Genomic DNA, 12,478 nt, shown 5'->3' with positions numbered 1-12,478 from the left:
ACAGTAAAGCTCCTTTTCATTTTGGAAGAGTGTGAAATAGAGACTGACTGAGACAGACTAGAGAGAGACCTGGGGACTGACTGGGACCTCTGTGACCTGGGGACTGACTGGGACCTCTGTGACCTGGGGACTGACTGGGACCTCTGTGACCTGGGGACTGACTGGGACCTCTGTGACCTGGGGACTGACCGGGACCTCTGTGACCTGGGGACTGACCGGGACCTCTGTGACCTGGGGACTGACTGAGACCTGGAGACTGACCGGGACCTCTGTGAGCTGACTGACTGAGACAGACTAGAGAGAGACCTGGGGACTGACCGGGACCTCTGTGAACCGACTGACTGAGACCTGGGGACTGACCGGGACCTCTGTGAACTGACTGACTGAGACCTGGGGACTGACCGGGACCTCTGTGAACCGACTGACTGAGAAAGACTAGAGAGAGACCTGGGGACTGACCGGGACCTCTGTGAACCGACTGACTGAGACCTGGGGACTGACCGGGACCTCTGTGAACCGACTGACTGAGACAGACTAGAGAGAGACCTGGGGACTGACCGGGACCTCTGTGAACCGACTGACTGAGACAGACTAGAGAGAGACTGACCAGGACCTCTGTGAACCAACTGACTGAGACCTGGGGACTGACCGGGACCTCTGTGAACCGACTGACTGAGACAACAAGTGATATCTCTGGAATGTATGTATTGGCTTTTGAACTGCAGGCAAATGCTGTTGTTTTCTGTGTCTGATTTCATAATGTCAATATTTTCAAAGTACTGGAAACATATCACATGTAATAAATAATGTATTATGAATCAAAGTACACATGTTTTTAATGTCAACAGACAAATGTTTACATTTCTCATCTTTACAGAAATGTGATATTTAGCTGGTAGTCAGTCGGCACAATATTTCACCAAGGATATGAAAAGGTGGAGGGAGCTCATTGTGGCCTTATGTCCCAGAGGGGAGCAGATCGTCAGTGTTGTGGTTCCTATCCCTCAGGCAGTGATGAGGGGCTTCATCAGGGCCCCCCTGTAGAAGACTCCCAGAGGCTGAACCAGGTTAACCAGGATAAACCAGGCAGAGAAGAGAACAGGGAAGGAGAGGATAGGAGCTCAGCCAGTGATGAGGAGCTCCATCAGGGCCCCCACAGAGTGCATCCTGTAGAAGACTCCCAGAGGCTGAACCAGGTTGACCAGGACAAACCAGGCGGAGAAGCCAAAGAACTGCTTCCCCAGGCCGTTCTCAAACTGGGGGTGGGCTCCAAACGCTGGGATCATCCAGAGCTGAGGAGACGGGAGAGAGAAAATATCAGGGGACGAATTTAAATGACATTATATTGGAAAAGGGACAGGGTGTAAATACTAGACTGATCCTAGATCTGTATGTTCTCCAAGGACAAAGCATATGAGTAGGCAAACAAGCACCAACAGATCTGCCACCAGGCTAGGTAAATATTGTGTAACATGATTATTACAAGAGCACAGATGTAATATCCTTGGCGTTACTCACCATGATATTGGAGAGTATGAGGAAGGCACAGATCTCCTGTGTGACTCTTTTGTACCAGGTCTGTTGTCCTTCCTTGACTTGGCAAACAGGTGGTGTTGTCACTGCCTTTCCCCTCTCCAATAGAGACATCGCTCCTCCTCCTTTATTCCTGTCATTTGTATTCTCCATGGTCTTCCTCTTCTGATTTGGGACATGAGAGGGGTCACATTGTCAATGTATTACTATAGATAAAAGTGTAACTATACTTCTGATTTGTAACGATACAGTATGGTGCTATCCAAGCGCACAAAAAGTTATGAAGTAAAGATGGCTGGATGAATACATACGTTCTCTTATATTTTAAATAAAGCAATTTAGTAGGAAAATCAGCTTTGGCCAGAGGGAATTGGAGTTGTCAACATTACTTGAACCATGAAATTGAAGAAGGAGAAGAAGAGTGACTTGCCGTGAATATGTTGATCCGCTCCTTTCCTTTACCCTTGGTGAGGGCCAGGTTGGGGTTTCGGTGGAGGCCATCAATGATGAAGACATTCTGCAGCAGGAGCTCCAACAGGCTGAGGAGGGAGTAGGAAAGATCCAGGCTTCCCAGTGGTCCGCTAGGCCCCACAGCCAGAGCGGCCACCAGAGAGAAATAGGACAGGGCAAGCTGTCCCAGGGCTGCCCCAACCAGGAGGGCCACATCCAGGCTACGCGTGGGGTTATGTCCCCTCTCATCCGCCCTCCTCTCCAGCTTATGGACCAACAGGCCAGCCAGGGAACAGAGGGACATGATGGGCATCACAGCTAGATGGTAGCAGTAGAATATCAGAAAGGCAGTGTGCCGGTGCTGGCCTCGGTTCACCCAAACTTGATACAGGATGAACACAACCACCCCAGCTATAAGGACCAGACCCCCGAACAACGGCCCGAATAGGATCCCACCTTCGTGGACGATGCGTAGGGTAATCCTCTGGGCATGGTGGGGTATTGACCCAGGGCTCATATGCCTGCCCACGTTCTTCCACATCACATAAAGCATGCAGCCTGCCATCAGGTAGTACTCCATGTTGAAGGGATATAGGACTTCATAACCCTTCCTGAAGAACAGGCACACTGTGTCTGCACTGCACTGGCATAACGTTGCATTTCTCAGCCCTGCTGAAAGGAAATCAGACCGGTTGGTGAATAATTTCTTCATAGTAATATTAGATATTGTTAGCATCTTTATAATTCAGTTGTAGGTCCTCCAAATTGTCTGACTAGTGGGCAAGCACAGTTTACCTACTTTCATTGTGATAAAATGTACATAAATGTGTTTTAGTTGTGTAAGGATTGTCATGACGTTGCCGTCTTTGGGTACAGCAAGCTACTCCCCCTCTCTCTGTCTCCTACACTCAGGCTGTTGCGACCTCAGGTCGTAAATTCCTGGAGGAGATTATCTCCTCATGGCCACAGTATAGAGAGAGAGGGAGTTTTCATAGAGAGAACAAATGAATTTCTTCCACCTCACAGAACTTGAGGTCCGAACAACATTTATGTTCTGGAGAAGGTATAAAAGATCGGTGAAGATTCCAGCTACGAACTGGTCCGTTTGGTACAATTTTGTGAAACTCATGGGAGACAATAAGGCCACATTACCATAACGCTGTTTATACAATAGCCTCAGATATGAGGCTTACGTCTAATTGTTGTACAGGATGAATGAGGAAAGATTAAACTATTTGTGAAATTATGGGATGCTATGTAATGATGTAATGTGAGAGAATTGTATTTCTGTGTAAAGTTTCACTTAAGTCACTGGCACGCCTCTATGAACACAGCCAGGACATGGCTTCATGAGACAGCCTTTTTCTGCTCTTCTGAATAAAACCCCCACCTTGAGAATTTCTCAACAGACCATGTTTATCTCAATTACGAGAGGACAAAGGTTGCAGACCAGCTTACCTCGATAACGAGAGGGCCAAGGATTGCTGAATCTTTTAACCATCCCGTGGTTAAACTCTTAGACCATCGATACCGACAGAATAAGAACAAGTCTTTGATATTAATTACTAGTCTGCAGCTAGGAATTCGGTATCATTGAACGTGAAGACCGACAACCGCCGAAACATCTATTCTATAACGACATGAATGAATGTCACTCTGAACTATCCATCTAACCACGACAGATAGAGGACGGACAGACTGACTCAACAGAGATCCAGACGACACATTGAGCGTAAATATATATATTGATTGCAATTATTCCCGAATGAGTGAGCGTTCATGTGCAAAGGATTAGCATTTCAATTGTTATAATTATCAACTGTGTGTTGTCTTATCTCAGTCGACCCTGACTTCCCTTTTGTCCACCAAGCCGCTATGCCGGTTTATCCCACTAGGGAAACTCCACTATCATTTCCTTGTAACTATCTACTGTTTGTTATGCATTTATGTGAATTACTTAGTAAATAAATTATTTTAAGACAATTGATGTATGGATGACTCATAGTGAAGACTGGGTTCGTGCAGATAACCAACAATTTGAGACGTTTGGAATGAGACTAACGTGAGGTAAAGAAGAATTCATTAATCAGAAGACTAAGTGATCAGATATTAAAATATCTGAAAAGTTGTATTAGGAAAAGTATAACTTTATAATCTGAATATTTTCCTTGGTGTCCCGACTTCCTAGTTAATTACAGTTACATGATTAATCAGTTTAATTGCGTAACAATAATTACAGAGAGTTGTTTGATAAATAAGTCTTCAGTTTAATGATGCCAAAGACACGACAGGATGTACTACGGTATATACCTGAGTCAGAGCTATCTGCGCTGCCATACGTGGTGCGGCCATCCTCCTTCTCCATCTCTATCTCCAGATGAACTGTGTCTTCTGTCACCGCGTTCAGCCACAGCAACAGATCTGCGCTCAGAGTAACCATCAGCCCAGACCTGGCGTGGGAGCATAAACACACACACATATCACAGTTCAAATGTATTACATAACAATATGAAATTAGATGTATGGATGATTCACTCTGAAATACATACATAAATTGCATAACAATAAGCTACAAAAAAAACACATAAAATCACACAATAAGCAACACAAACACGAGCAATCCCATTATTACCTGTTTGCTTTGTAATGTATAGGTCCCTATTGGTTCCTTTAGTCAATGCAAATACCATAGATCTCTCCAATAACAAGATGGTAAATGTTTTTGTAAATGAAATTGAGAGGCATGCACCTGGTAATGATCTTGTGCTTGTGAATACAGTCTTTGGAGTGAGCCCAGAGCAAATAGGTCTACAAAAAGACATTCATTCAAATGTTAAGAAAATGACATTGTCCAAGTCAATACCAGTTTAGAATATAGGTTCAATACAGGTCTCTTTTACCAAAGAGATATGACTAGCTTGCTTTAAATAAAGGTTCAATCAAATGAAAATGCATTGAAAATATTTTAAACATTTTGGAAAATGAAATTGAGTCCAAACAAAAGCCAATGATTGATGACTACCTGTAGGCCAAGAAAGGGAGCCTCGATGAAGGGGGCAAGGACTTTAGCAACCGGCTTACACTCCTTCATAATGACATAGTAACCCATCTTGAAGAGATGCATCAGGAGACTGAAGGCGGCAAACAGCATCAGGACCACTGACATGGCAGGGAGTCAGGGGTCAACCAGAAACAGAAGTTTTAGTTTAGGTTGTGTCCCACATCCTATTCCCTATGTATGTGTCCCACATGCTATCCTATTCCCTATGTAGGGCACTCCTTTTGACGAGAGCCCTTTGGGAACAGGGTGCCATTTGAGATGTCTTTCAATAAAGCATTTAAAATAATGCATAGATATCTGATAGAATGACTAACTACAAACTGTCACAATATAGAAGCCAACCTCATTGAAATGATTGTCCCTATTGAATTACAATGACCCAACCTGCAATAAATCACTATAAAGCATTTAGGGACGGATGATGTAAATTAGTGCAGGTACAACATTCTGGTTCTGACTCCTAACCAAGGCAACCAATCATCAGGGATAGATGTGATGCTACTGGAGCTCATGCAAGTATTTTATTCTGGGATGACAGACAATATATATATAACATTAGATGTTTTAAAAAATATATATTTTATAAACAATACAAAGCATACACATTCAAACAACTACATCACACCTGCCCAGGCCCACTAGCACACAACCCCATCACTCTCCGCCACATTGTCACGTTGGTATAAATGGGTCGGGAGATCGGTGCAGGAATGTGTAATAGTGTTTTTTTTTTAATTAAAAATTTTAGCGTGCTGAATAAAGGCACGGGGAGGCAGACCAAACAAACACGATACAAAAACAATCATTAACACGCAGGACGAGACCCGTAATCATCTGCTCAATCCACAATGGCACGAAAGCCAAAACACACAGCACAGGTACTCACACTCACCAACGGACATTGTAACAATAATCCACAGGACAATGATAAACCAAGGGCACACATACAAATGACTAATCACTGGGAATCGGGGCCAGGTGTGTAATGAAAGTTCTGCAGGGATCCGTAACACACATGGCCTGAAACTGCACCATTTTGTTTCAATTTGTAGCCCAAGCATTTTCATTATTTAAATACGAAATCATTCGATTTTTCCATTGTGTTAATAATGGCGGATTGATTGATTTCCATGTTTTTAGTAAATGTTTTTGTCAAGATGAGAGATGAGAAGAGAATCATCCAACCCATCAGGTATCTCACTATACCCCATACACCATGTCTTGAAATATGCAGACAGATGGATTAAAAGTGAGTTCACAGTATAATACTTCTCACAGCCAATTTTCTAGCTCCGCCCAGAACTTCCGGACTTTATAGCATTCCCAGGAAGCAAGGATTATTGAGTCATTATTCTTTTTGACTCTGTACATTAGTTTGTACTGAATTAAGCATACATTTTTGTTATCTGTAATTTCGTTAGTTATGTTCCAACTTTACCTCCATCTTGTGCCAACATCAGTTCTTTTTAAGTCTTGGTACCAATAGTTTATATTATTTTCTAAGAGATTGTCAGTTGGATAGGCTCTCTGCAAGGTTCTGTATATATTATCTATCATGTGAACATCATTTTCTACATCATTCCCTCAAAGTTGCTTTGATGTCCAAAAGATTTCAAATCAACATTTCGTGATATGTAACTTTTAAGTTGCATGTATTTGAAACTATCTACACTTGTTAATTATGTAATGGAAATACATGTATTTCCTGTTACCAAGTCATTTATAGTTTCTATGCCTTTAGTTTTCCATGTGGATAAATTTATAGGGGATTTCTGAAAAGTTAACCAAGGATTGTTCCATAAGGTTGTGTTCTAAGGAAGTGATATTGGTTCTTGTAGAATACGTTTCATTTTCTTCCATTTTGTTTTTTAACCTTCTCCCCAGTCTGAGGTCCTGAGGACTCTGGGCAGATTTCATCAAGGATCTCTCTGTACTTTGCTCCGTTAATCTTTCCTTCGATCCAAACTAATTTCCCAGTCCCTGACGCTGAAAAACATCCCCACAGGCCTTCATGCGCGTTTTACTGAGGAGTGGCTTTCATCTGGCCACTCTTCCATAAAGGTCTGATTGGTGGAGTGCTGCTTAGATGGTTGTCCTTCTGGAAGGTTCTCCCATCTCCACAGAGGAACTCTGGAGCTCTTTCAGAGTGAACATCGGGTTCTTGGTTACCTCCCTGACCAAGGCCCTTCTCCCTCGATTGCTCAGTTTGGGCGGGCGGCCAGCTCTAGGAAGAGTCTTGGTGGTTCCAAACTTCTTCCATTTAAGAATGATGGAGGCCACTGTGTTCTTGGGGACCTTTAATGCTTCAGAAATGTTTTGGTACTCTTCCCCAGATCTTTGCCTCGACACAAATCTCTCTTGGAGCTCTACATATGAATTCTTCAACCTCATTGCTTGGTTTTTGCATTGACATACACTGTCAACCGTGGGACCTTATATAGACAGGTGTGTGCCTTTCTAAATCATGTCCAATCAATTGAATTTAACACGGGTGGACTCTAATCAAGTTGTAGAAACATCTCAAGGATGATCAATGAAAACAGGATGTACCTGAGCACAATGTCTCTTAGTCTCTTAGGAAAGGGTCTGAATACTCATGTAAATAAAGTATTTCTGTTTTTAATTTTGAATATATTTGCAAAAATGATTAAAAACCTGTTTTCACTTTGTCATTATGGGGTATTGTGATGTCATTATGGGGTATGGTGATGTCATTATGGGGTACTGTGATGTCATTATGGGGTATTCTGTGATGTCATTATGGGGTATTCTGTGTAGATTGGTGAGGGGAAAACATGTATTTGATCAATTGTAGAATAAAGCTGTAACGTAACAAAATGTGGAAAAAGTCAAGGGGTCTGAATAATTTCCCGAAAGTACTGTATGTACTGGGGATGAGCAGGCACATCTTCACTATGTACCCATTGTTCCTCTTTACTGATTCTGGGGATGAGCAGGCACATCTTCACTATGTACCCATTGTTCCTCTTTACCGATTCTGGGATGAGCAGGCACATCTTCACTATGTACCCATTGTTCCTCTTTACTGATTCTGAGGATGAGCAGGCACATCTTCACTATGTACCCATTGTTCCTCTTTACTGATTCTGGGATGAGCAGGCACATCTTCACTATGTACCCATTGTTCCTCTTTACTGTATATAACTACATCTGGCAAGTAAAAGTCCTGGGTGGCAAGTTGATACAATTCCAAGTCTGGAAGGTTAAAAAGAACCTCAGACCTACAGTAGGTTGATGTAAAACGTTCCTTTTTATTATATGCGTTTTAGTTGGCCCCCATAAAGTTTGCTATGACTGGGAATCCACTGGGATTCTCTGCCTCTAACCCTATTACAGAGGCTGAGTCACTGGCTTTACTGGGGCTCTCTCTTGCCGTCCCTGGAGGGGGTGCGTCACCTGAGTGGGTTGATGTGGTCATCCTGTCTGGGTTGGCGCCCCCCCCCCCCCCCCCTGGGTTGTGCCGTGGCGGAGGTCTTTGTGGGCTATACTCAGCCTTGTCTCAGGATGGTAAGTTGGTGGTTGAAGATATCCCTCTAGTGGTGTGGGGGCTGTGCTTTGGCAAAGTGGGTGGGGTTATATCCTTCCTGTTTGGCCCTGTCCGGGGGTGTCCTCGGAGTGGGCCACAGTGTCTCCTGACCCCTCCTGTCTCAGCCTCCAGTATTTATGCTGCAGTAGTTTATGTGTCGGGGGGCTAGGGTCAGTTTGTTATATCTGGAGTACTTCTCCTGTCCTATTCGGTGTCCTGTGTGAATCTAAGTGTGCGTTCTCTAATTCTCTCCTTCTCTCTTTCTCTCTCTCGGAGGACCTGAGCCCTAGGACCATGCCCCAGGACTACCTGACATGATGACTCCTTGCTGTCCCCAGTCCACCTGGCTGTGCTGCTGCTCCAGTTTCAACTGTTCTGCCTTATTATTATTCGACCATGCTGGTCATTTATGAACATTTGAACATCTTGGCCATGTTCTGTTATAATCTCCACCCGGCACAGCCAGAAGAGGACTGGCCATCCCACACATGCTCTCTCTAATTCTCTCTTTCTTTCTCTCACTCGGAGGACCTGAGCCCTAGGACCATGCCCCAGGAATACCTGACATGATGACTCCTTGCTGTCCCCAGTCCACCTGGCTGTGCTGCTGCTCCAGTTTCAACTGTTCTGCCTTATTATTATTCGACCATGCTGGTCATTTATGAACATTTGAACATCTTGGCCATGTTTTGTTATAATCTCCACCCGGCACAGCCAGAAGAGGACTGGCCACCCCACATAGCCTGGTTCCTCTCTAGGTTTCTTCCTAGGTTTTGGCCTTTCTAGGGAGTTTTTCCTAGCCACCGTGCTTCTACACCTGCATTGCTTGCTGTTTGGGGTTTTAGGCTGGGTTTCTGTACAGCACTTTGAGATATCAGCTGATGTACGAAGGGCTATATAAATAAATTTGATTTGATTTGATTTGAATATATTCTTCAGTGGAGTAATTGGTATTTCTGAAAATAAATACAAAAACTTTGGCAGCCATTCTAAAGAGTTGTATTCTACCTGTAAGATTTATGAGGTAGATTATAAAATGTAATTAGATCTGCTTTCATATTGATGAGTAATGGAATAAAGTTATCTTTATATACAGTGCCTTGCGAAAGTATTCGGCCCCCTTGTACTTTGCGACCTTTTGCCACATTTCAGGCTTCAAACATAAAGATAAAACTGTATTTTTTTGTGAAGAATCAACAACAAGTGGGACACAATCATGAAGTGGAACGACATTTATTGGATATTTCAAACGTTTTTAACAAATCAAAAACTGAAAAATTGGGCGTAATATCCTCCAAGTGTCCTGGAAATCGTTTGTGGAGGTTTTTTCAGCCTCTTTATAGGCTTCCTAAAATGGCCTTTTTTATATTCTACATCTGTCAACCTTATTGAATGTATAGTTAAAATGTATCATTTATAAAAGCATAATTTAAATGTATCATTTATAAATGTATAATGTATATGTATAAATGTATAATTTATAAATGTATGTTTTAAAAATGTACAATTTAAATTTATAATTTATAAATGCATAATTTATAAATGTATAATTATGTATAATTTATAAATGTATAATTTAAAAATGTATAATTTATAAATGTATAATTTATAAATGTGTAATTTAAATGCATAATTTAAATGTATCATTTATAAATGTATAATGTATAATGTATAAATGCATAATTTATAAATGTATGTTTTAAAAATGTACAATTTAAATTTATAATTTATAAATGCATAATTTATAAATGTATAATTATGTATAATTTATAAATGTATAATTTATAAATGTATAATTTATAAATGCACAATTTAAATGTATAATTTATAAATGCATAATTTATACATGTATAATGTATATTTTTAATTTATAAATTAAAACATTTATAATTTATAAATTTATAATTTATAAATATATAATTTAAATGTATAATTTAAACATAGAAATCATAAATGTATAATTTTAGTCACCTGCTAAAATAATAGTTCTGGTCTGGATTTGATCTCATATAATTTGAATTGTATCTATATCTTTTTTTATGCGGTAGGATAAACATTCCAAACCTCCTGCCCTTACAGCTTGGAGGCGTCCGCATGGTCCTAAAGCACATCCACCGTCCCCAGGAAAAGTTGCACCCCTGCAGTATATAGCTGCAATTTCCCCCTGTTTCTTATTCAAATAAATACCACATAAGTAGCCTATAAGGCATAATCCATGACATGTGTTTCTATCTGTCTATTCAAACCCTAAATTAACAATAAGTACCATAAATATAACTTAAAGTTTAGAGTTTTAAGTTTTATGAGTTGTATGTACAGGATACAGTTGGTATACGCCGTCCAATTAAATACTTTCTTGCAGGTTCCTTCGCGACAATGCAGCAACAAATAGAAATGATAAAAGACAAGAATACGAACACAAAGTAAAATGACTCAATAGAACAGAGTAAACATTTTGTCATAAGTATAATACAAATAGGTACAATTTATAGTCCAAATAATAATCCAAGAGTGCCTACCTGTGACTGTGATTCCCCCAGCATGGTGGTCTTTATGTGGGCATATCCCAGGTTTCTTCCTGGCCCAGAGTAGGTACCACAGCATCCAGGCCAGGCTGAGGCACATCAGCAGCAACATGAAGATCTGGGGCTCCTGGTGCCTGAGGCCCTGAGGGATGAAGTCTCAGTTAAGGGACCACACATGCGAAGAGGAATGCTCAAGCTGAAATGTACAGTATGCCCGTGCACAGACTATTAGGACATGTTGCTATGAGTTCTTTAGAGAGAATTAAAACAAAGCTTAATTGCACATTTTATCCTTGTTTCATATTTTTTGAACCTGAGGGTTGAAGGCCTTGCCAGCTACCAGAGCTGCCCCAAGGAGGACAACGTTGAGGCCCAGGAGCCCGGAGAGCAGCCGTCTCCCACTGGGGGCCCACACCAGGACTGGGTCTGGGTGCGTATGGTTTCCGGATCCCTCCTCTTCCTCCTCCTCCTCCTCCTCCTCAGCCTGGCACTGACTTTCAGGGACCATGGTGTCAGCTGTCGCTGTGGTACCAGACTCCTGGCATTGACTTCCGGGGACCATGGTGTCGGCTGTTGCTGTGGTATCAGACTCCTGGCATTGACTTCCGGGGACAATGGTGTCAGCTGTCGCTGAGGTACCATTCTCTGAATCCATACTTACTGACTTTTATTAGTCTGACTCCTTTTACTTTCACTAAATCCACTCTGCAGCTCCTTTTTCAACCTCTCTCTCTCTCTCTCTCTCTCTCTCTCTCTCTCTCTCTCTCTCTCTCTCTCTCTCTCTCTCTCTCTTGCTCTGTCGGTCTCTCTCTCTCTCTCTCTCTCTCTCTCTTGCTCTGTCGGTCTCTCTCTCTCTCCCTCTCTTGCTCTGTCGGTCTCTCTCTCTCTCCCTCTCTTGCTCTCCTTGTATCTCTCTTTAATCCATTCCGTATCCAGCAGTCTCTCTTGTTCTTTCCCTCTCCCTCATAATTCAAATCTAATGAGCGTTAGGAAGCTGGACCTACCCAGTAAGAGCGTGTATTTAAATGCAGGTGAAAAACCTAACCTGCACTCCCATTGGTAGTCCCACAGTTGTGTAGATGTGGCGGAATCCTATATGTGGGACTAATCATGCCACGCCTTTAATAAAATAAATAGTCTTCTGTTAGTCTGTGTCCCAAATGGCAGCATATTCCCTTTATAGTGCACTACTTTTACCATGGCCCTATAGGGCTCTGGTCAAAAGTAGTGCACTATATAGGGAATATGGTGCCATTTGGGACACAGACAATAAATCTCAGTTGACTTATGTTGCACGTTGACCTTTAGTGTTTTCATTGTTCAAATAAACCATGAATGAATGCTTAAAGGCAGCTGTGCAGT

At 42.0% G+C, this 12,478-nt stretch overlaps 1 protein-coding gene across 2 annotated transcripts; it reads right to left on the bottom strand.

The window, feature by feature from the left end:
* Positions 1-818: 818 nt before the first annotated feature.
* On the bottom strand, positions 819-11,921 carry LOC110499463 (proton channel OTOP3). 2 transcript variants are annotated; one of them, XM_021576600.2, is made up of 8 exons: positions 11,430-11,921; positions 11,111-11,258; positions 5,006-5,142; positions 4,733-4,791; positions 4,294-4,433; positions 1,964-2,655; positions 1,519-1,698; positions 819-1,292 (listed from the first exon to the last, which is right to left on the bottom strand). In XM_021576600.2, the coding sequence occupies exons 1-8, from the start codon at positions 11,769-11,771 to the stop codon at positions 1,122-1,124; spliced, it is 1,869 nt and encodes a 622-aa protein (XP_021432275.2). In that variant the 5' UTR covers positions 11,772-11,921; the 3' UTR covers positions 819-1,121. The 2 variants fall into 2 exon arrangements, with proteins under 2 accessions (XP_021432275.2, XP_021432276.2); XM_021576601.2 differs by having other exon boundaries at positions 1,964-2,652; positions 11,430-11,919.
* Between the last annotated feature and the right edge of the window lie 557 nt (positions 11,922-12,478).

Source organism: Oncorhynchus mykiss, chromosome 20 (assembly GCF_013265735.2).
Source record: "Oncorhynchus mykiss isolate Arlee chromosome 20, USDA_OmykA_1.1, whole genome shotgun sequence".
Lineage (NCBI taxonomy): Eukaryota > Metazoa > Chordata > Actinopteri > Salmoniformes > Salmonidae > Oncorhynchus > Oncorhynchus mykiss.
Note: the sequence above shows the minus strand (reverse complement) of the source record. Positions and strands in the feature narration are given on the sequence as shown.

Coding starts and splice junctions, on each gene's coding strand:
- LOC110499463 (XM_021576600.2), bottom strand. CDS start 11,771: ATGGATTCAGAGAATGGTACCTCAGCGACAGCTGACACCATTGTCCCC. Junction 4,434..4,732: donor AAGCACAAGATCATTACCAG/GTGCATGCCTCT, acceptor CTCCCACGCCAG/GTCTGGGCTGATGGTTACTC. Junction 1,293..1,518: donor TCATACTCTCCAATATCATG/GTGAGTAACGCC, acceptor CCGTCTCCTCAG/CTCTGGATGATCCCAGCGTT.